Source organism: Colius striatus, chromosome 7 (assembly GCF_028858725.1).
Source record: "Colius striatus isolate bColStr4 chromosome 7, bColStr4.1.hap1, whole genome shotgun sequence".
Lineage (NCBI taxonomy): Eukaryota > Metazoa > Chordata > Aves > Coliiformes > Coliidae > Colius > Colius striatus.
The window spans coordinates 17,714,494-17,739,184 of record NC_084765.1 but is presented as its reverse complement, the minus strand read 5'-3'; the positions used below and the strand labels follow the sequence as shown (position 1 = coordinate 17,739,184).

The 24,691-nt window shown below is 39.5% G+C and overlaps 1 protein-coding gene across 7 annotated transcripts in view; it reads left to right on the top strand.

Annotated features, from left to right (window-relative positions):
• AP2A2 (adaptor related protein complex 2 subunit alpha 2) overlaps positions 1-24,691 on the top strand; it is a 47,659-nt gene continuing 22,968 nt past the window's right edge. For 5 of the 7 annotated variants that reach the window (XM_061999090.1, XM_061999095.1, XM_061999089.1 and 2 more), the window contains exons 1-2: positions 1-176; positions 13,792-13,860. In XM_061999090.1, the coding sequence (XP_061855074.1) occupies positions 110-176; positions 13,792-13,860 (136 nt within the window). In that variant the 5' untranslated portion in view covers positions 1-109. Of the gene's footprint in view, positions 177-13,791; positions 13,861-18,720; positions 18,956-19,423; positions 19,471-24,691 lie in introns of those variants that run through there. The other 2 variants (XM_061999092.1, XM_061999091.1) reach the window with 2 other exon arrangements.

Genomic DNA, 24,691 nt, shown 5'->3' with positions numbered 1-24,691 from the left:
GGTGGCAGCGGCCTGAAGAGCCCCGCGGGGAGAGCGGGCGGCGTTGGTGGTGGTGGGGGTAGTTGTGGCGGTTTGGCGTGTCGCTGGGCGGCCGTGATCGCGCGCCACGATGCCTGCGGTATCGAAGGGCGATGGGATGCGGGGTCTGGCGGTCTTCATCTCCGACATCCGGAACTGTGAGTGGCGGCTGAGGCGCGATGGGGTTGGGGCCTGCGCCGGGCCGGCCGTTGCTACGGGCTGTTGCCCCCGGGGCTGGGGCTTCTTGTCCTCAGTTCCCTCTCTAATTCTCCGCTCTTCCCCTTGACCCGCGCAGCGGGCTGGTCGGAACGCTCCTGCCTCACGAAATGGCGACGCACCGCGGGGGGCGGTGGGGGAGGCGGCGCAGCGGGGGCGCAGACCAGGGCTTCTGGCTGCGGGCCTGGCTTGGTTTGCGCGTTTTGGTGGATGGGCAGGTTGGGGTGTTTTACTCCCGTTCCCCCTCGCCTTTGCGAAGGGGCGCTGGATGTTATGCTTGCGGCTCCACGGGAAAGGGGTGCCGGGAGGTTGGTGCTGCCGCCGTTGTTTATGGGGTGTTGGAGCGCAACTGGCATGTACTTGGGGTGCGAGTGGGTCAGTAGTGGACGGGGAGAGGCGGCTCTGGTCTCATTCCCAGTCCGGCAGCAGCTTTCAATTCAAAACGTCACTGGTGGAAAGCAGGCCTCTAAGGGCGCCTGCGAGCAAGGCCTTCTGCGGGTTGTGCCTAGGCTTGGCTCAGATGGGCCTTAACGTTCCGCTGTGATGGGAATCGGCCCTTAGGATCTGTGTAATGAAAAATGGGATGAAGAAGGGTGCGAGTAAGCATCCTCATAAGGGAAGATGAGGGAGTACGCCTGGGATCGTGCGGTGCAGAGATCCAATCTGCTGCTGCCTGGTGTGGCAGGAGAAGGTGTGTGACTGGAGCACACCTTGGTCCTCAGCTTTCCTTTTTGACTGAGAATGGCACCTGATAGCAGTTTAATATTAATCTCAGTTAGAAATCTAAGTGTATGATGTGGCAGGAATTGCCCGGGGAAGGGCTAAGGTCACTGTGGTTGTTGTGGTGAAACAGCTCTGTTTTGTCCACCTGTGTGCGTCTGTAAATTACTTGAGGCTACTTTAAAAGCAATGGCAGTAAAGTTCCCCCTTTAGCAGGTAAAGGAGATTTGCAGATTTTTTTTTTTTTTAAATGCAAGTCATGATGATCTAACTAGGCTTATATGGGAGTAACCACACCAACTTGGAAAAAATCATGTTGATGGCTTCTAACATGCACAAAATGAGACAGTCTAGATGCAGAGTGTCCTTAAGCTAAATTCAGGTGATTTGGACTTCTAGCTAGGTGAATGTGGGCTTTGTCTCTAAAATTCAAGGTGGTTAATCTTCCTTATGGCAGAAGCTGTCTCATTGTGCTTTCAGAACAGTTGCAGGTCTTTAGATTCCTTCAGAATTCATTCTTGTATCTGCAAAATAAGAATTACAAAGTATGTTGTATCAGTTCAGGTTCATATGGATGCTCTTGTGCTTTTTATCCGGTTGGCCTCAGTGTATACTGAAAATTTTCCAGTGCTCTGGTATTTTGTGCAAGCTGCATGTATAGCATAATTTCGCCTAGTGTTGTGCTATTTAAGACTTGCTGTTCTGTCTACCTGCTATTTTTTAGTTATTGCTTTCATTCATTTAGCTAGAAGTATAAAATTGTTTTTCAATGTCTCTTATGTCTTACCTCTCTAACACATTTTCTCAATCTTATTTTCAGTGGAATTCAGTAGAAAGGAATACAAGAGAAACATTCAAGCTCTTAGATTCCTAACTAATCTTTAGAAAGGTGGAATAACAAGATTTCAGGTTATAGAATAGAACAAATTAACTACTTATTTCCCTACAAGCTTGGCAGTGTGGGAACTCTGCTGGAACAGATTGGACAGTAAACCTCTCTTGCTCTCAGAGTCTGCACCAGGTGACAAAGATGTATCTTGCCTGTGGAGCAAATGTTAACACATTCACTGTTAAAATAAATATCAATATTTCTCAAATGTTTCGTCCCTGTCTAGACAGCTATTTGGAAATTGTAATTATTTTTGTATCCTTCTCATTTTCATAATGAAGAAAGTAACCATGTCTTCCAAATAACTGAGAAAGAGCTGATGATTCCCACTAACTAGCAGGTGATTTATGCAGCTTCCAGATAGCTGTCTAATGGCATTTGAATCTTTTTCCTTTAAGGGAGCTGCAAGTGTTGCCAGCTAATCGTGGGCTGGTGTATGCTGACTAACATTCCCAAAAATACTTGAGCACTCTCTAGAGACTGTGCTTTGCAGGCATTTGTATTGGCTTAGTTTCCATATTTTCCCTCTTCAGAGTGGGGAGCTAGGTATTTGTCAAGAATACAAAGTAACAGCTTTTCAGGTGAACAGAAGCTTTTGGCATGTAGATCTAGGAAAAAGTTCTGAGATAGGAGGGGAAACTGGACATCAGGTGCAGCTCTGAACCTCTCTTTATAGTCTTCAAGTTGGATTAAATACTTGACAGTTGCTCAAATGTGCAGAATGCCTACTGGCATTCTGAATTTCACTGGTAACTTTGGCTTTGTTGGGCTTATTTATCTCTTTGTAATAGTACCTTTAGGACCTGATGGTTTTAGTTCACCTACAGCCTTTCCAGAGTATGAGTAATGATGAGACATGATGTGTGTTTAGGTTGTTTTTCTGAAAGATTTTGCACAGGTAAGGAGTCTACATTATTGATGTTGCTAGAAATGCAGTTGTTGTGTACCAGTTGTTTTCAGATGAATGTACAGCATGTGATCACAAGGTAATAAAATAACCTAAACTTCACAGGGGTACTTATGTAAATTTAGACTATCTTTGGAAATACTTTAATCTTCTTACATCAAGTCTTCTTTCTTGGTCATTTGTACTTACAATGTCTGCAGCCCTAAATGCATCATTCTCTTACAAGTTTATTATATTACTGATTTGGGAGTGCTGCTTGTCTTGCCTATTTATTTTTACCAGTCTATTACAGGCTTTCAAAAAAGTCTTACTTGATAACAATTATCTGTGCTTACAGCTCTAGTTGATTGTGAGTGAACAGACAGCTCACACTGCCAGTCTGATTTTAATTGTTGAAAGGCTGATTGTCACTTCTGTGTTGGTTAGACTTATTTTTGGCAGTTGAGTTACTTGTTAAGCTTATCAATTCATATGTTAAATGTGTCTATGCCACATTACTATGAATGTAAAAATTACTCTGTATGTGACTTTTAAAACTCTGCTTAAAATATATTGCATTCTTTCCATACAAATATAAAGTGAATTTGGAAAATCTCATAGTATAAGAAAATTAATTATCCTACAGTTCCTGATAAATCTCCAGAATTTTGTTTTGGGGCAGCTTCTTGGGTAGGTTCATGTGTTTTACACATAGATCCTAGTACAGATGGCAGGAAGAGAAGTTTTGAAGAGAATAATCCTTTTAGATGCCTGACAACTTGCCAGTAGATGTGTGGGCTTTTCTAGAAACATGCTTAATTGGGTTGTTTTTAACAGCTGTGAAACAGTACAGCAAGTAGCTTTTTAGCTATATTATCTTTTGTAGACAACAGTAGAGTCAAGAAGGCTATAGATTGAAAGCTGAAGTACTGGGTTAATGCAGCTGAGTTAATTATCATGTAGTTAATGTGGCCCACTGAAAAAAAATTGCAAGGTGTGACCATACTGCAAAACAGATTGTGGTGGTAGTGGAACTGGAAAACTCTGAATCCTGTGGCTTGGTGAAAGTGCCATCCAGACTTAGCAGCTCAGGTCAAGAAGAGTCCTTGTCACTGCTTGAATGAAGTGTCTCATGAGCTAAAACCTAGCAGAGCCACATGTGTTGTAAGCATATGGACTCCTGCAGGAAATAGTTGTTCTTAAATGGTGTGTTAAATCTTTTTTTGTGTATGTACTGCAGAGCTGCTGAAGTGATTTGGCTTATGTAAAATGGTGCTTTATAAACTCTCTAGCTGACAGATACATCATCAGCTGTCTTTTTTTTTTTTGAGAATAACTTTATGCTTATCTGGTGATTAAGTACTTTTAAGTTTTGTCACTCAACCTATTCTGTTGCAACAACAGTATTACCTGCTATTCCCCCTGAAAACTAGGGAAGCTTGCTTTTTTTCCCCTTTCTTTTGGAGGTGGTAGTATAGAAATAGTTTCTATCACAATATTAAGTGTATACTGGTAACCTCCTTATGCACTGTAAAATCAGAAAGTCATATCATCTTGGTTCAATGAAGTGGGTCTACACAGAAGCCAAAGTCACTTTTGCTGCAGGCCTGGAGCACAAGAAAGTTTTTCATTTCCCTCACTACTTTAGATAACCATTGAATCACTTCAATGTCACCTCAAAAGTTGGACACAGGGAGAAGGGATTCCTTTTGTTTGTTCTCCAAATGTTTCTATGTATATTCTGTTCCAAGATACTATTCTGTTCTCCTTGGGGTATATTTTCTTTTTCCCTTAGATAAACACCAACAGATATTAAACAAATCTAAATTTTCTCATAGAAGTCAATGCATAGTTCTTTTTTTGTACTGGATGAGGAGTGTCCAGAGGCTTTATCCTGAAGTCTGACTTCAGTAGCTTTGCTTCACTGGAAGTGAGACTAGTGCATCAGGTTCTGGATAAGCAAGTGCGGATTAAAAAAAGTCCAGTTGGTGAAATTCGTCATATGATGATTACACTTTTAACTGAATGGTAGATAATGGAGGGCATTGCCTGTGCACGTGGGAGGGGTATGCATATAAATTAAACAATCACATGGATATGTATAGAGTTATTTGTTCTCCATGAGAACACAGGTTGAGTTGGGCACATACTGCTGACGTAGGGAATTAAAGCTTATCTCTTTCAGTGAGTAGGCTGAAGTTACTGTATTCCTTCTCTGACATGTAGGTTCTTATTTGATGTGTGTATAGTTTTAGAGTAGGACTTGAGTTATGTGTCTACACAGTGACTTTTCTTTATTTCATAGGACAATAGAATGGTTTGGATTGGAAGATACCTTCACAGTCATCTAGTTCCAATCCCCCTGCCATGGGCTGAGACACCTTCCACTAGACCAGGTTGCTGCAAGCTTCATCCAACTGGGTCTTGAACCCTTCCAGGGATGTGGCAGCTACATCATCTCTGGGCAACCTGTCCTAATGCCTTACCACTCTTACAGAGAATGTGGTCTTCCTGATACCTAACCTAAATCTCCCCTCTTTCAGTTTGAAGCCATTACTTCTCATCCTACCACTATGTGCCCTTGTAAAAAGTCTCTCCAGCTTTTGTATTGTTTAAGTACTTATCTTTTTGAAGAAATTTGATTTGCTTTCCTGTTACTCTTGCAAGACTGTGGCTGCTCATTTAATATTGACAATTTCTGTACCAAAAAAGCCCTAAGAGCATGCTACTTACAGCTATAATAGACACAAAGTCTTGTATCACCCACCAATATTTGAAGGAAGGTGATGTAAGTAAAACACAACTAGACTAAGATTAATCTGAGGAGGATGTGTAAAACAAAACTAATGTTCAGCTGATGGATTCTCTGTCTTAGCTTTCTTTCGATCATTTCATGTAACTCCAAGGGGCTAGGGTTTTTTGTTTGGGTTTGTTTGTTTGTTTGGAGTTTTTTGTACTTGCTGAAATTGTGCATGTTTGCCTGAGAAAAGAGGAGAGTAGGCAAAGGTGATAATTAATAGATCAGAGGTAGTAAAGAGCTAGAGTCTTTCATGTTGCATCCAACCTCTCCATTAGAGACACTATGAAATATAATGTGCTGAATTCGAAATCTTTTGCATAAAGGCTGCCTACCAGGACTCGTAAGGGGAAGTTAAGGACTATTGCAGAGGCTGTTGTGTATCTGCATCAACTAATGAGCTCATATAGGATTTTTTAAAGCCCCTTGAAGTAGCAACTTAGAAGTTTAACTAGGAGACTTTGGATAAGCCTCAAACTGTTCTATTATTTGAATGTGAACTGAGGCAGAAGAAAGTCCACAGTGACTTGTACTAAATCAGTGTAAATACTATCTTACACTCCCTTCAAAAGAGTGACTGTACAGTGTAGACTACTGTTCAAGGAAATGACTACTAAAATGCTCAGTCAGGGAAGGAGGAGGAGCTGCTTTATGTAGTAGCTTAGCCACACACTTCTGGTTTTACCTATCTTCTTAGCATAAAATGTGTCTTTTGATAGGAGGCAATATTGTTTTGTCAACTCAACTGCCAAATAGATGTTCTGTATATCATAAAGTCACTGGAATGTGAGCTTCCAGTAAGCTGGGGAAAGATCTGGTCTTAAACCAAACCCTATTTCTTAGTTATGCTTCAAACTCTTTCACAGTTTGACTGTAGTGGCTTTCATATTTTATGGTGCATAGTTAGAAATATGGTTGATGATAGGCACCTAAAATTATTAAACTTGTATTAAATTTCTGCAGTTAGAGTATCTGAATTATGATAGGGTTTGGAAGCCACTGCATGCTCTCCTGCATTTATTTCCCTTCCCTTATGAGGACAAGGAGTTAATGGATTACTGGATTACAGTAAAGCTCCAACTCCCTGCTGTTTCATGAGAAGTAGTGTTATAGGGGCAAATCTCTAGCAGCATACTAGAGAAAAGTAATTTATGTGGATAGTAATTCACTCACTGTACAAAATATTAGAAAATGTATTCTGCAGAGTTCTTAAATGTGATCAGTAGGTCACTGATCTCTTTGTGTCTAGTAATGGATATCTAATCACAACAGGATATCCTAAGACATGACAGTCTTCCAACTGCTTTTGTACAAGTGCAATCCTCAATGGAAAGGCGCTTCTTTCCTCTAATCAAACGTATCTTGCGAAAGGACAGCATACACTGCCGGTCTCCTTGATAAAAGGATGTTAATACATCATTAGGCAAAAAGCAGCTTCTTCTGTAGTCTTGAACTGGTCAATTTCTGAACAAAGCTGAAGCCACAGAAACATCTTGGAAGGTGCAGTACTTTAAAGCAGTCCCTTTGGATTAGTTGTACAGTGAGTTTGTGAACAATAGCACCAGCATCCTCTTTTAGACATACTCTAGTGGACTTGGAACTTGCACCTCTATTGTACTCTAAATAGTTTAGTCAAATGAAGGAATTTAGACAAAACCTGCAAAATGAGAGGGCTAGCATACAGCAGACTGCTCTAATGCATTGCTGTGTAACCTGCCTCACTTTTGTCCCCCTTTCCTGCTGTGCTAAATAAACCTACTGAGAGATTAGGGAGAGGTGGAGGGGTCTGAATTTGGTGTTTTAATTTATGAAGCTAATCGTATGTGTAGCAAATGGCTAATCTGTACTCTAGAGCTGTAACATGAGTATCCATCCTGCTGGCAGGTGAAAGTAGGTGTTTTTTTTATATGAAATGTAAGTACTATAAAAATGCTCTTTGAAGATAAGAATGGATGCACTGATTACTTCTTACATGAATATTTTTCTGTAAGTGTTGGCACCATTTTTAGTGTAGAGATGCTAGTATTTGTTTTGGTTTAGGCCTCTTCTTTCAACCAGTTTTTTACAGTTCCCTGACAGCAGAGTTTAAGACTGTAGCAGTCTCAGCATCATGCTTGTGAGGTGTTTTAGCATTAGGGAAGGCAAGTAGGTAATTTGATTGCTTTATGCCAACTAACGTGTGTTTGCATTACTTGCCCTTTAGGTGTTCAATGAAGCAGTCCTGCTTTCTGCTTTTTAGCTCCCTATCTGACCCTGCAGCATTACAAGGTGGTAGCAGGAATGTGTATGCCAGGAAGTAAACAGTGCTCAGGAACAGTCTGGCATTTTATCTTTTAAGAAGTATAGCCTTGAATCAAACTGATAATGAAAGTATAGCAACAGATTTTGCTTAAGAGAAGCTAGTAGTTGGGAGAGATACCACAGTCAAACTGATAACTCTTCAGTCAGCTTTCATGCTGCTAGCCTAGAGGACAGTGAAAACATAACAAAGATGAAAAATTCTCATTTTTGTCAAACAATAACTCGCTCTCAAGAAAAATATTTAAAAACATCTTTGAAATTGAGAATTTGTCTTTTGTGTAAGAACTGTCTTCTTCCCAAGGGGATGTTCTTAGCCACTACAGAGTTGCTGCTCTTAGCCTTGACAGTGTTTGTATTACTGCTCTCCTAAACAGAGAACTAGAGTAGGCCTGTCTTCAAGGCCTGTTTGATAACTGAATGTGAACAGAGAGGCATGTTCTGTTGACAAATGGTAGTGCCACAAATACTAACTGACAATACTACATGCCTTCAAGAAGCATGACTGAATGTTGGCAAGCTTTTTCTTATGCTAATGGAGCCTTCTGCCCAACATGTTTTATAGCTCCTTATACTAATAATGGCACATCTATTATCATAGAACCTCCAGAGGACCACAGGGCAAAAAAGGCCAAGAGGTAACACAATATAACGATTCTGACCTGTGCATAAATTAAAAATAAGTGAGTTATTGGGTGGGCTCAGTTGCACTGGCTGCTGGCCATACACAGATTGGAGCCAAATGAATACTAGGAACATCTACACTTCTGTAACTTTTGGTTTAAATGTTATCACTTCATTTGACTCACATGAACTTGCCTGCTCAGTATTTGTATAAACACTTCTATAGAAAAGTGCTTCTCTGTTCCTTTGGGAAGTAAATGTGTAGATTTGGTCAGAAGTATACTGGGATTTAAATGGTTTGTGTGAAAGCTAACAATTTTGAGTGGTTCTCATTAATCAGCATGGATGTGCTTGTTGCCTCAGACTTAGCTTAGGCAGTCCACAGTTAGTATAGCAACAAGTTAATCTTGATGGAGCAGGTGAGTGTTTGTGAGCCACAAACAGCCCTCCAATTCCAGCCTAGAAGCACTTGCTTAGTCCTGCAGCCCCTCTGCCAAGTATTAAGCTATGTCAAATGTTTTCTTTAAATGAACACATTCAACATCCCTTGTAACCTCATTTTCTTATTCTTCTGTGGACTGTGATGCAAAACTCCCAAAAAACTGAGGTACAGAGGTGCTATACGTGCAGTTCTGAAGCTCTTACTATGGCCCGTATTACTAAGATTTAAGAATAGTAATTGACTCTCTGAAGAGCTAGATGACTTTTGACATTCTCTAGTCTTTCTTTGCTAAACAAGATGGCAATTAGAGAATGGTGTGCTGCAGACTAAATTTACATTGCCTGATGAAGGCAGTAGGTAGCAGGAGTGGAAGCTGAAGCCTGGCAAACTGCCAAATGTGAAATAATTACTTATAAGTGCCTTAGACAACATTGTGGCTGGTTATGGCTTTGCTTGTGTACTCATGGAGAAAACTGTTTATAGTCTTCTAGTATATTTCTATTCTGCAAAATAGTCAGAAAAAAAACTTACTGACTTGTAATCACTTCTTTTAATAACTTGTTGTGGATATTTAATCATAGTCTTGCTAAACTTGCAAAAGCCTGAATAAGTGAAAATGAGAAGGATGTCCCCTGAATTGACGTGGAACATAGTGGACTTGTGCTTTGTCTTAAAAGCTACCCTACCAATCAGTTTGTACCCAACATGGGTGGAATGCAGCTCTGATAATTTCTTGAAAGTGGGAGCTGTATACCAGCCTGGAAGTACGGTGGAGCCATTACCTCTGCAAGCTTTGAAATGTAAGCCTCTAGTTCTGCACTTCTTTGGCTGTCATCAGTAGTGGTCTTGTCTTCCTTCTTATAACCATCTTTAAATTTACTGAAGTGTTTCTATTGATGATAAAAATCAAATATGTATGTAGAAATTCTTCAATGTGTGTTACCATGGCTGAGCAATGTGATGAAAACTTCTCAATTAATCAAACATATTTTCTTTGACATCCCCTGCCCCCCCCATCTCTCCCCACACACCCGCTTAGTGGGAAGAAAGATTTAGTTAAAAATTTGTCCTTTTTTTTTTGTTTTGTTTTTCCCCCTTTTTTCTGTACATAGAACAAACCGAAGCTGCCTACCGCTGTGAGATATTGTTTTGCTTTGTCATCCTCTAATGTGTGCAGTAAATTAAGTTTTATTAAGGTTGCTATATACTAGAATTGCTGGAGTTGAGGAAATCTGGTTTTAGATGCTTCAGCCTGGTTTTAACTTGTAAGTTAAGCAGGTGGTGCAGCACTCTAAAACTGCAATTTCAGGCACATATAGATAGTAATCAATAATAAGGAAACAATTTAAGACTTAATAATTCATCTCGATTTCCAATGTATGGAGTTAAACTATCACCAGGTCTTTATATTTGACCAGGTCTAGGTGAGATAATGTACTACATTCAAAATAGAATAGATGGAAGGAATAATTTAAATCAGTCTTTTATGTTGTTCAATTTTATTAACTTTGAGAGAATAAGCCTTCAGTTGTGAATTTGCTGTTTAGTATGAATGTTCCTGTCAACTCACTGCTACATCTGTGTCCACAGGAGGTGGGATTTTGAGTTTTGTATTGCTGAGGCTGCAGTCCATTTCTGCCAGAGGTGCTGACTTCACAAATTCCTGAAGTATTTTAGTCAAGCTTCCCTTAATGAGCTTGCTTGGGACACAAAGAACACAGTTTCTAGCAGTAACTGATAATCTGTGAGCATAATGGATAGATAATGCTGCTTTAAAAGTTTACTGAGACATTATGGCATTTTTTTAAAAAGGCAACCTTGATTTTTACCTTGGGCTAAGAAAACACTGTTTGACAAATACTTACTCTTGTTCCCCCTTCCTCCTGTTGTTTATAACAGTGATTATTGCCACACTTGTTGGTTGGGAACAATTGCTAATAAATCACAGTAAACATTGCAATGTGCTTTCCTTAGAAACTAAAGAAATAGAGCAAGGACCTAGCTCCCAAAGTGAGATAACAGTCTACTCTGGTTAGGAATATCCCAGACTGTTGATGTTCTCTGCTCCATTAATCTAAATGAAATGCAAAATCTCCAGAGTCTATGGTAATGTTTAATGAGATGTGCTCTTACTTGGTGAAAGTGAGAAGTAGTTAATAGTTCTAGAAATTAAAATTTTCATCTAAAGCAGATGAATTGCTGAAAATAAGGGAAGTGTTTTCAAGTCTTTAAAAAAAGCTTACAACATTGGAATGATGTTTTTTTCCCTTGCACCCTTTTGGCGTATGTTAGTGTGTCCCTCTGATCGGAGCATGGACTCAGGAGCCAAAGACTTACTTCATTCCAGTAGTGAATTCCTAAAGTTGGCAGTTATCTTAGACATGAACACTTGAGTATCTCTGCCATGTGTACCAGACAAATAATCTAATCCATTTAAGACAAATCTAAAATCTATAGTAGAAGACACTTCAAGCCTTAAAATTTATGTTGCTTATACAGACAATAGTGTTACTGTTTTAAAAACAGCTTGCTTTAGGTTGGCAAATTATATTGGAAGAAAACAGTGTTGCGTGATATAGTAGTGAAAACTAGTTAAACTTTGTGATCCTAACAGAGAGATCTTATAAACTGAGAGAAATATTCTTTGTTCTCTAGCCTTGCCATTCTAGAAGTTAATTGGTCAAAATAAAACAGTGATGCTGTCTCCTGTCTTCAAGGTGCATACAGAGGGCAACTACAACTTATGTTTCAGAACAGGTATCAAGAATTTTTGAGCTCTGAAAACACTTAACTTCTTAAAAGCAGTAAGTCAATGAATAGGTATAAGTAAGCACAAGTGGTGTTGGGGGATTTGGTATGGGGAAAATTGAAGTTCTTGCCAGGTGGAGTGCCTACTGGGGTACCCTGCACTACGTTGTTTTGAGCAGTAGCACTTAAATAGTGTTATAAAAAGGAAAAATTCCATTTTAAGCAAGTTGTAGGTATTTTGTTAAAAAAGCAAGGCAAACCAAAGTAGTTGCTTCTGTATACTTTGTACCTGACTCTTTTTCCCATTTGTACAGTGTGCTAGTATGATGAAATGTCTCTCTACTCTTGTGGCCATTGTAATAGGCATATTAATGTAAACCAGTTTTCTGGATATTGTGCAAGAGTTGCTTTTGGAAGTGTGTAACTTCAGTTTCTTTGAATCTAATTCAAGAAATTACAAAATAAGGATTAATTTACTCTTTGTGTGGGATTCCCTTATACTTTAAATCCTTTGCTGTTATGTGTCCTGAGGCACCTGTTTCCTTGAGATGCTTAGTCACCTTTATTTGGCCTGCTGTCAAATCGTCTTTGTTATCACTCACCTTTTCAGTCATTGGGTGGCACTGGAAGTTTGGACGTGCAAATGTAGTGGGGTATTTAAATGCTGTGAGTTCTTCTTTTGCTTATATAGAAGAAATGGGTGAGATTTGAAGTGCTTGGGAGTGCTGGTCCTGATCTGCTCTTCAAGCCTTGTCGCATAACCTCCTTGCATTGACATGACTGTAGTCATGATTGGAGTGGTATGAGGGTTGTGAAAGCAGGGCATCTGATCCTCTCTGCTAGCAAAATTGGACTACTTTCAAACAGGGACAGGAGACTTTTATTCACAGCCTTGTAGCCCAAATATGTGATGAAGAGTAAAGGAAGCAGGTTTTTTTTCTGCTGCTAGTTGATGTTTTGGAAACTGCTTGAAAGTTTAAGTAGGTATTGGTCTGACTTTCCAACAAGACCAAATAGCCAGTTCTGTATTGCTGAAGTGGACTCTGTTTCATAGAGTCATAGAATTGTTTGATTGGAAAACACCTTTAAGACTATGAAGTCTAACCACTAACGTGCAAAGTTAGTTGAGGTGCTGAGGGTTAGTGCTGGGCTTTCATCTACATGCTTTTAAATATCTCCAGGGATGATGAGTCTGCCACCTCCCTTGGCAGCCTGTTCCAATGAAGTTTGCTTCCCTCAAACTTCAACCAACGATGTATAATTCAGGAATTGGATCTTTTACTCTAACATACTCACTTATGTAGGAGATAATGGACTGAGACCCCTATAGAATCTCAACCATCAAAAACTAATATGTGAAAGCGTAATAAGCTGCTTTGGTTTGGACAACACAAGGATTACTTGAATAAGCTTCAATTATCAGAATTTAAACTGTGGCTTATTTCTTAAAATATCTAACTAGAATCCTAGTATCTATTCTTGGAAGCAAATGTTGATATGAAATATAAACTGCACTGAAAAGCCTAAGGTGGTAAAGTCACCTAATGAAATGTGAATTTTAAACACTTCAGTTTTTTTCAAGTGACTGAAAGACGTATCATGTCTGAGGTCTTTTGGCTGTTCGTAAGTTTACGGCTTTTCCTCTTCAGTTTTTAAAGCTGTTAAACTGAATGATCATTCAATAGAGAAACAGTAGATTGGCTTTTCCTTAAGGTGAGAAATAACACAAGATGTTTGTTTATAAGATTGTGCTTAGGAGACTTCCCTTCAGAGCCCTATCAACCCAATAATCAAATTAGAAATAAAATTCAGTTTTCTCTTGGTGTAAGGAACAAAGAACTGAAGTGTTTGTGCAAGTTAGAAATAAAGGCATGTCAGATTAATCGTATGCAACCGATACCATCTGAAGTCTGCAAAGCTTCTTGAACCAGGGAGGTCTTTTTAGCTTCTCAAATTCCCTTCTAAAGTGATGCTGTAGTTACTTCTGTGATGTTTGCCTTTACTCTTTCTCTGTTATTAGGTCTAGATAATAATTCCTCTTGATGTTTCAATGTTCAACAGCATGGTTGTGTTGAAAGAAGCTTAGGATGGCAGAGGGCTGTCCAAAGCACTGTATACTGATACATGTTTTTGTTGTTTTTTTTAAATTTCAGGCAAAAGTAAAGAAGCAGAGATAAAGAGGATAAATAAAGAACTAGCAAACATTCGGTCAAAATTTAAAGGTAAGTGATTTGATCATATTAAGCTTTATGTATTTGCTTATATGACATTCTTCTGTGGGTTTTTGTTTTGTTTTTGCATGTTTAGACTTTTTTTTTCTTGTCAACTGCTGTTGCAAGCAAAATGCTAGAGCAGAGTGTTAGAATAACTATTGGAACATTCCCTTCAATAAGGAACTTCCTGACAACCTTGTGATTCTTGGCTATAGCAGAAGGAAACTCCCTCCTATATCAAAGAGTTGAGTTACTGTTCACAACCTTTTTGCTTCCTAGCCATGTGACTCTTCAAACTACTTCATGACCTTCTGGAAGAAAACAGGATGAAGAAATGTGGGTAGATGTGATTATTTCTGGTGAAATAAAATCTGTTTAAACTTCTGCTTTCCCCTCTTTTCTTCCAGACTCCCTGGCCCCTTTAAGAAAGTAGTGGTATAGGATGTCTTACTGGCAGAATTAAGATAATGTTTTGTTGATTAAGCCATTTACCTTGACCACTCCCATAAGGAACAGTAATATGAATTGCATGAAACAAAGGATACACAGTGACCAATTCCATCCCTCTGTGTTCTAAGACACAGCAGTTCACTTTTAAGCAACACATGGTAGAACTCATGCTATGACTGTGTATTCAAGTTGCATGTGTGGTCTCAAATTTAAAAAATTCTGAATAGTAGTTGAGATGCTGTTGAATAGAGTTGTACGAGTAGTGACTGTGGCAAACATTCTTAAAATAGGTAGTATGTTTAAATAGATATGGGACTCTGTGTAGCTAGATAAGGTGTTGTGGTGTGGCGGTTGTATACTTGGCTTCAGAATTTGCTGTATTTTACTTTAAGTAGTTTACCTTAGTGATCTATCCTGACTTAGACTGTTGTCTCTATTTGGAATGCTCAGTACATTAACAAAGCCTGAAATAACTTTCCTAAACTTCATAGGGATCTGTTGCTACTAATTGGCATGTCTCTTAAAGGCATGTGAAGACCTGCAGACACTTGAGTGTCAACAGGAGCTTGGAAGGCAAGAGATGACCACAGGGCAAGACACTCAAAAGTTAAGATACTCTTCTAAATTAGAAGCCATCATGTGCATTGTGCTACCATTATGCTCTTTGAAATTTCAGCATACTTCATCCAAATTGAGGACTTCAGTTGTAGGGTAACTGGTGAGGTTTTAATGGCGTTTTTCTAGGATAAATAGAAAAAAACTTTCATTTAGTCACCTCCCTATGCTGTCACATTGTTTTTCAATTCCTTTTCATTGACTGATGTTGGTCTGTTTTTTTTCTAGAAGTAGCAGGTTTTGTATAGTCTGTTTTACAGGATCATCTCAATCACCCAATCCAAGTCTGAAACTTTTATTCATTTTATAGTCACAGTGATCATTTGTGTCTCTTTTTCCAGACAGTGACCAGCACATGCATTCATGTGCTAAGTATGTATTCACACTGAGCAACTATCATGTAACAACCATTGGAACAGCCATTTTTCTTAGTTCCAGCTGTATGAGAAAAATAGTTCATCCCATTGCCTAAGAAATTCAAGCATAAACTTAAAACTTAAAGAAGCTTAATTTCCAAGTAAGATCTATAGTAAACATAGGAAGCATATCTTTCAGATAGAGGTTGAGCTTAATTTAAAACTGTTTAAAAAGTTTAATCAAATTTTCGTGTTACTTTATCCTTCAACTGATGACAGTAAATTTATTAATCTAGAATATACAGCCACAAAGACTGCATTTGTTCTCTTAATCTGTTGAAGTAAAACTTGTCAGGTAACAATGTTATGGGTTATCAGCTGTTGATGAAATTCATTTCAGCACCTAAAGTCTTCACTTAATTGTTTAGATGGGACTTTTTTTTTCTAGAAAGCATCATGTCACTTTCTCTGTAGGTATATTAACAGGTACTCCACCTATGTTCTTCTGTCATCAAGAACAGCTAGAAGTTACTGCCTAGCTGGAAGCCTTGCTTGAGTCATGTTAACACAGAAATATAGTTCTTTCAGCAGCATAGCTTCAGGCTATATCACCTTTTTGTAATCTTGATGTGGTTGATGGACAAGTTTTAGTTTGTTAGCAAAACCTAACCAGTTTTTCACTAATGAAGCTGGAGGCTTTCATCAGATTGTCTTCAAATTGCAGTGAAGGTCTGAAAACTTCAGAGGACATTAAAAAAAAAAGCAAGTCCTGTGGGACCTTGCTGCCTACTGTGTGCTTGAAGCATGAAGGTTTTGTCAGACCTGCTTACTTTCCAGGTAGAGGTAAACATGCTGTTGTAAAGGAAAGCAATAAGGAAATGCAGAAAAGTTCATAATGGCTAAAGCTACTTAAGTACTGACTTACAGGAAGATAGGCTAGTTCTTATTGTTGGGCTGTGGTCAAATCCTATTAAGTAATCCTCTTTAGATAGGAGCAATTAGTTTCTTGCTGCTTACTAGTCCACTTCCTTGTGTTTACACTGGATGTAAAATGCGTCTGTCTATGACCTGAAATGGGAAAGATTCCATGTGAAAGCTATGCATTCTAGAAAAAATGATGGCTTATGAGTTTTGAGTAATAGAAGTTAAACTTGATTTGGGTCAATCTGTACCCACATACTTGTGTCCTTCTGTAAAGCTGTGAGAGTGAAAGAAGTGTATCTGTGAATGGTTTGGATACCATAGCAATCAAAATTATTGGTAAAGTTATTGATAATGAATTATGCTTTCTGGGTGTACTTCTGGTAAAGTATTTTGTCAGTGTTTTATCCACATCCATCATCCTGAGTCTTGTCCTATGAAGTCTATGAACATATGTCCAGAAGATTGCTAATGAAAGGCTGCTGAACACATAGAGCTAGCCTTCACAGTTCTTTTCTGTGAATGTCTTTCTAAAAGCAGCAGTATAAGCCACTATTATTAGTTTTAAGAAAACTTGGTAGTAATGAAGCCCTAAGTGAATTGAATTCTGTCAGAATAGCATTCTGTGGTTAATGTAGGTAGTTTGTTTTATCAATGAGTAATCACAGGTTAGAACTGTTGATGGCATAGTTCATAAAAACATGTTCAGTTTTGTTCTTCTCTTCTGCAAGGTATCCTGTGGCTTAAGTACCAAAATAGTTACAAGTACCTGCACAGTGAATTCTCTTCTGGTTAATTGTGATGCTGAGTTGAAGTGATTGAAGGAATGTTTGACTGTGTAGAACCAATGATAGGAGAATAAAGGTGCTTTCAGCAAAGTAGTATGATAACTATAAACCTGCATACCCTGTGTAGCATCCTTTAAGCACACTGGTCAGCCTCACCTCCATCCCTGGAAAGGTGATGGAACAACTCATCCTGAATGTTATCACTAAACATATGAAGAAGAAGATGGTTATCAGGGGGAGTCAACATGGATTCACCGAGGGGAAATACTGTTAGACCAACCTGACAGCCTTCTATGAGGGCATAACCAACTGGCTAGATGAGGGGAGAGCAGCAGATGTCATCTACCTTGACTTCAGCAAGGCTTTTGACACTGTCAACTGATGAGTGGACAGTGATGTGGATCAAGAGCTGACTGAATGACAGAGCCCAGATGGTGGTGATCAGTGGCACAGAATCGAGTTGGAGGCCTGTGGCCAGTGGAGTTCCAAGAGCGATCGATTCTGGGGCCAGTCTTGTTCAACATCTTCATCAATGACCTGGATGAGGGGACAGAGTGTACCCTCAGCAAGTTCCCTGATGACAGTAAACTGGGAGGACTGGCTGATTCCCTAGAGGCTGTGCTGCCATTCAGCGGGATCTCGACTGCATTGAGAGTTGGGCAGAGAAACCCTATGAGGTTCAACAAGGACAAGTGCAGAGTCCTGCATCTGGGAAGGAACAATCCCCTGCACAGTACAGGCTGGGGGTTGACCTGCTGGAGAGCAGCTCTGCAGAGAGAGACCTGGGAGTTCTAGTTGATAATAAACTAAATATGACCCAGCAATGTGCCCTCATGGCCAAGAAGGCCAATGGCATCCTGGGATGCATCAAGAAGAGTGTGGCCAGCAGGTCAAGGGAGGTTCTTCTCCTCCTCTACTCTGCCCTGGTGAGGCCTCATCTGGAGTCCTTTGTCCAGTTCAACTCAATAGGGACAGAGAACTTCTGGAGAGAGTCCAGCACAGGGCCACCAAGATGATCAGGGGAATGGAACATCTTTCATATGAGGAAAGGCTGCAGGAACTGGGGCTGTTTAGTCTGGAGAAAAGGAGACTGAGGGGAGATCTTATTGACATTTACAAATATCTAAAGGGTGGGTGTCAGGAGGTTGGGACATACCTTTTTTTCTATTGTAGCTAGCAACAGGACAAGGGGTAATGGGATGAAGCTGGAACACAAATCGTTCCACTTAAACATAAGAAAAAACTATTTGACTGTTCAGGTGAGGGAGCCCTGGCACAGGCTGCGCAGAAGGGTTATGGAGTCTCCTTCCTTGGAGGTCTTCAAGACCCACCTGGACATGTTCCTATGCAACCTGATCTAGGTTGACCTGCTTCTGCAGGGGTGTTGGACTAGATGATCTCTAAAGGTCCCTTCCAACCCCTACCATTCTATGAATTTTAGGTGAAAAATCTTAGCCTGAAGCCAATAACTTGTTTTAGCCTAAATGAAAATGAGACACGATTGTGACAGTTTGGAAGATTAATTTGGACCACTCCTTTTCTAAGTGTTTGAGGCCTTGGGAGTGTGAGGAGGTGATAGCTTGTATCTTTTTGCTGCATAGGTTTTATGTGAGCTTTGTGCTGCATGCTTCTTTCCTGCATGAGGACTGTACAAAAATATGCCAACCTTCATAATGCATTTTTTTCTTGGTTTATGTAGGAATCATTCAATTTAAGCTAGTTTCTTTTATGTAGCTCTCTTAAATGTTTTAAATAGCTTAGGACAAGACAAATGTCTGACAATGAGCTTAAGCTAGAGTTCTTTGGTAAATAATGATGGTGCTAGTAATTGTGCACTGGGTTAATTACCTGCCAAAGATGCAGCAGTTTGACTCACTGCATTGCTACAACCAGGGGACAAAGTTACAATGAAGCAACCGTAGCAGTCATCCTTCTCAAAAGTATGCTCTTGCTTGGAAGTAGTGGAAGTATGCTGTAAGTATCCTTTCCTTCCTCTGGATCTTCACATTCTTCAGTGTAGTCTGTTGCTGTTCTCTAGATGCTTACCTTTTGTAACTTACACTGTTAACAGACACAGATTGAGTATTTCTACTTCTGTTCTATCATGAAAGTATCTGGCAAGTCTGTTACCTGCCTTTTATTTAAAATACCCTTGTACTTATCAGTCTGGGATGGAAGAGACTGCACACCCCTGGAATAGCTGTGCTTTTTTTCAGCTGATGTAATGTGTACTGTGGTTTTGAGTTCTGATCTTGCTTCTGTGCTCCTAGCTCTAAAATCCTGAGTCTCTCTACTTTAAGGTGATTTTTTTTTTTTCTCTCTTGTTTCAGCATGAGGAGGCTCCATTGCTGAGGTCAAAGTGTCCTTGACAGTTACTTTAAATGCTTCTGCTTTAAGTGAGATAAGATACCTATAGTAGAGAAACTACACCCGTGCAATAAAGCAGAAATTGTATGAGTTAAGCATGGAGCCTCTTACGTGTTCAGACTGTAAGCTGATTTTGCTTCTGTGCTTGAGCTAAACTAGAAGTCTGGCTGTCAAAGTAGTAATTGCTTTGTAAATGAGTGAAAAATATCTGGTTTATTAATTTGTTCTGTCATTTTGATCTCTCTGTGTACTAATTAAACTTCCTACAAATCTATAAGCTGTTTCTGCAGTCAAAGGAATTTGGTTCTCTGCTTGCTTCAGTCTTGTTCTTTTTTTCTGGATCTGGTGTTAGATTTTAATTTTGTTCTGATTGCTTAGTAGGGTTACAAGAGTGTTACAGTAGGTGTTACAAGAGTGGCTTATAGATTTCAGATGTGCTTGTATATCTTAGCTTTGGTTTTGCAGAAGTGCCCCAATGTCAGTTGGTAATACCTGCTTTTTTATTTTATTATTTTACTTCAGTTTACTTGTTTTCCCAAATTTGAGCAAGTCTTCTCTATTGTTCCAACAAGATAAGCCTCTAAATACTTGTCTTACACAGAAGCTGTAACAGTAAGTTACTTTCCTGGCATAATCTTTACATTGTAGATGTGTCTGGTTACTCATACTGTCTTGTGATTATCTGAGGGCTGAATGAAGTCATCAGACAGAAAAATAGTAGTGTATTCTCTGACAAAGTAAACTATTGGAAATAAAACCAGGCTGCAAATACCACCTGAGTAGTAGACTGCTCTAGTAATATTCTGTTCTGGTAGTAGGAGCATATAAGTAAATACTAGATTATGGATTTGGATGGGTTGTCTGCCACAAATATTCAGACTTTATTTAGAGCGCTTTGACTGACACTTACGGAAGGACAAATACTGTCTTAAGAGTGTAGATACAGTCAAGGAACTGCACTTAGCTAGTAGTAGGGCTTCTTGATACAATATAGCACTGGATTGCTGTCAACTGCATGAAGGTAGGTCAATGTCAGCCTAGGAGTGAAGCATGCTGAATGCAAAGAAACTTATGGGTAGTATCTATTATGTTTTTTATAAGCCATTACTGCAGTTAAAATGGTAAGATTGTCTTGTCTTTGAGAGAGAGCAATCAACCATCTGAATGCTAGTGAGACTTAAGTCCTCAGGTTTCCTTACCCTGTACCCTCCAGTGAACATTTTCCAGGACTAAGCTGTCTCCTTTACTCCTCTGGCTGGTAGCAGACTTTCCAACTCTATAGCAGACTGGTTTTTACGTCTACTGAATTAGATTCAAAAGCAAGTGCTGTGTTTTTAACTGGTTGTCCAAATTAGAGACAGAAGGTGCTGCTTGTGAACTGAAGGGTCTCATAATGTGTTTGTGCTTTGCAGCCTTCCAAAAAGGAGAAAAAAAATGTGTAAGAAATGTATGCGTAATGAAAACCCACAGTTTCCTCTTTGTATAGTAGAGGTGGTGCCCAGAGATGTGAAAGTAGTAATTATTTCTTAATAGTAGTATTATTTGCTGATCAACTGATAATATTTTTTTTTCTTAGAAAAATTACTAAAACTTTCCAGGGAAAGCCTTTGAAAAGCCCACTGTGCTCAAAACCTGCTGACATGTTCTGAATCCTTCCTGTTTCTTCTGACTTGATTTGCACTACTTGCAAATGTTCCTGAAAGTATTTAAAAATCAGATGAATTAAAGGAAGTGGTTATGTATTGCAATAAAGATAGCAGAATAGGTGAAATTTTCTTCTGCTGCTGTTCAGGTGTTTACTTGAAGCTGGGGGAAACTGTACTATTTTAGCACATACTTAAGCAATAAGATTTGTTAGTAATGTTTAAAATAGAAGCTTTATAACTCTCTGTAAATCCAACATAGGAGGGGGGGAATTGTAGAGTTAAACTTGAAATTTCTATAAGAATTTGAATCAAAGACTTCTTCAAAACGCAGCTGGAGTTGGACAACTCCAGTGATACTTTGACTGTGATGCTCTTTTTCCTGAAATTGCTCAGCTAATTAAATTAATTTTTTTAAAAGACAATGATGTTCTAATATTCCTAGGAACTTATAAGGCTTTTAAAAAGAGTTCTAGTAACTGTTACTTGGCTTGGTTTAAAAGCTTGCCTGTTTCTGAGAACCTTCACATTGCCCTCAGTTCTGCACACAAGGGACAGTAGCTTCTGAAAGCTGCCAGTGTACTTTTCCAGTCTTAAGAAAAAAAATGTTCAGGTACTGGTTTGGCAATATTTGTCCACATGATGGAGAAAGAAGGTGCTTTTTCCTTGCTAGTAGGATGATGATGTATTTTGAGTTTGATTGCAGGGCATAGCTTCCATGAAAAATGCTCTGAGATCTAAGGACTGTGAGGGTGACAGAGCATTGGTACAGGCTGCCCAGATAGGTTGTTGAGTCTCCTTCTCTAGGGACATTCAAAACTCACCTGGATGAGTTCCTGTGTGACCTACTCTAAGAGGTCCTTCTCTGGCAGGGGAGTTGGACTAAATGATATTTTGAGATCCCTTCCATCACTTGAGGTCCTGTGACTTTGTTAGTCTGAGCTCTTAGTTTCTTGCAATGATATAATGCTTTGAGTAGATGGGAATTGCCACACCGTGACAAGTACTTTGTCATGAAAGTTGTTGTGGCCGAGTGTATACGTACTTTCATTTGCTTCTATTCTTCATTAAGCGATTGAGTTGCAGTATTTTGTCTTCCATTTTGATCTCACAAAGTCAACACCAGAGTCATTTGAGAAAGTGAAAGAGTAGAGTGTCAGTTTGACATGACAGCCTTTTCTGGTAAGGGGGAAGGAGCTGTAAAGATGGCTTCTGTAAGAAGTTGCTCAGAACTCTCCCCAGCTCTGAGCCAGATCCACTTCTGGGGCTGAGTCAATTAGATGCCTCCACGATCACTTTTTAAGAAGAAGCCGGAAGAGGAGGCTTCTTCCTGTTTGCTTTTCCTGTTTCTCCTTTCTTCCGTCCCTTCTTCTTCTCCAGCTGGTGATGCAAGGAGTAGGAACAGTGAGAGAAACAACCATGCAGACTCCGAGGTCAGTGAGAAAAGAGAGGAGAAGGTGTGCTGGAGCAGAGACTCCCCCGCATTCTACAGAGAGGACTGGTGAAGCTTTGATTTGTTTGCGTTTTGTTAAAGATGCAGCATCAAAGGCAGAGACTCATTTTGCTAAAGGCCCCAGACCAGGGGCAGAGACTCGTTTTGCTAAGAACCCTGAGCCAGGGCCATTAACTATGGCTGGAGGATGCTGTGTCCTGTGAGAGGGATCCAATCACTTCAGTACAGACCCGGAACCAGGGGCAGTGATTTTCTTCATTAAAACTATGGCTGGAAGAGGCCGTGTGCTGAGGGAGGGACCCTGTATCACTATAACCAGAGTAGGCCGTGTCTTAAAGTGCTGGTTGTAATTGTCTCATCATCCTGCTCCCTTTTTGCTTTTGTTCCATTCTATTTCTTGTAGACAGTAGAATAAACTTTCCTACTTTCTTCTCTGAGTCGAGTACTGGAGTCTGTTTTGCCCGGAACTGTAATTGGCAGTGAGCCCTCCCTGCCCTTGTCTTAATCCACAATAACTTTGATTATCTTTTTCCTCCCATTTTGCTGGGGCCTCTGCCGTCCTAACAAGGGTGAGGGTGAATGGGGGCACCGAGCAAGATACTGTCGTGGTGCTTCTGTGCTAGCTGGGCCAAACCATGACAGCCTGTGACTTTTGTTTGTTGACCATTGTTTATATTCTGACAGGTATCTGCAGTTCAATGTCTTCGAGACTGGGTTTTTTCACTTATAATGAAGTTCCAGTGAAAGCTATTTTCTGATGCATTTTGGTATCTTGGAGAGGAGCAAATAATAATGCTATTAAATACTATGGCAAGTCCTCAATTACTTAGATCTCAGCTACTAGAGGAACACTGACTAAAATGGATTCAGTTTACTTAGTGTTGTCTCCTGTGAATCATAAGTGTCTGGTAATGCTATGCAGCATTGTGTGTTCCTTTAATCAGACATCTGGAAACAGCTGATTAGTCGTGAGTTGGCATGTTTTTATTGTGACATGATATAAAGCCTGCTTGGTTTATTCACTGATTATTTCTTTTCCTTCTGGATTTCATGGAGAAGACCAATTGAAAATAAAGTCCTAAGAGCTTGTAGGAATGTTTTTTAAGCAGTTGAAAAATGTTTAAAAACTGAAGCTGTCACTCTGCCTTTTTCTGGAGTATTTCTTTTTCTTGTCTCTTGAGGATATCTCTGATCTGCATCTCCCTACTATGGTGATGGGAAGCTTCCATCCCACTTTATTGGGAAAATAATGTAACAGGAGGTATTAATTTCCCTGCTTCTAACAGCTTGCTCAGGGAAGTGTTTGAGTCACCATCCCTGGAGATATTCAGAAGATGTGGTGATGTGTTACTTGAGAACATAGTTTAGCTGGGTTAATGGTTGGACTTAATCTCAAAGGTCTTTTTCCAACCTAAATGATTCTGTGGTTCTGTGAAATTATTCCTTTGCTGCTTAAGCCAGAATTTAAAGGCCATAGCAGATAGACATGACTGAGTATCTGTTTCTCCCTCTGTCTATAGCACTTCCAAAGAGTGGGGAAAAGACCCCCATTTTCTTCTGCTTCAGTCTAGATATTTTGTTCTGGTTCTTCCAATATTAACTCAGATGACTAGCAGGGCAAACTGCCCTGGATTTTGTTCACAGACTCATCAGTAAAACAGCCTTATGGCAGCAAATTGTAAATGTGACTTGAAGAAAACATGTCTTTGGTCAGCTTTTTGCAGAGCTAGCTGTTGTCAGAGAATCTTGCCAGGATCCAGTATAGCAGGATTTCACTGCCATCAGTATCTTCACTAATGCTGCTTCAAGTAGCTAAGTAAAATGTGATCCATATTGGCTTTCATAGTAAGGACCTGAAGGCAACTTTTATTTATGCAGCATAAAAATAGCTTTAAGGTAAAGCTCCTTTTTGTTGGCAAATGATATGCTGTCTGTACCAGTTAACAAAAACAACTGAACAAAAAACCCCAAACAAAACAAGAAAAACCCCTACCTTAAGCAGGAAGTGTCTAAAGACTGTGATGTGAATGGTATAGTCCACATTAAATGGCAGTCATGTGCTTAAATGTCTTCTAAGTTGAATTAAAACTACATAAAAGAAGTTTCTAGAGTCAAAATAGAGAGTAACCCCTAAAAAATGTTTAGTTGCACCCTGTAGACATAACCTTTTATCATTGTCTGCTTTAGTGTGCCAGTATGCTTTTTCTTGGTTCACTGATTAAAATGGCTTTGCATATTGATCGTGAT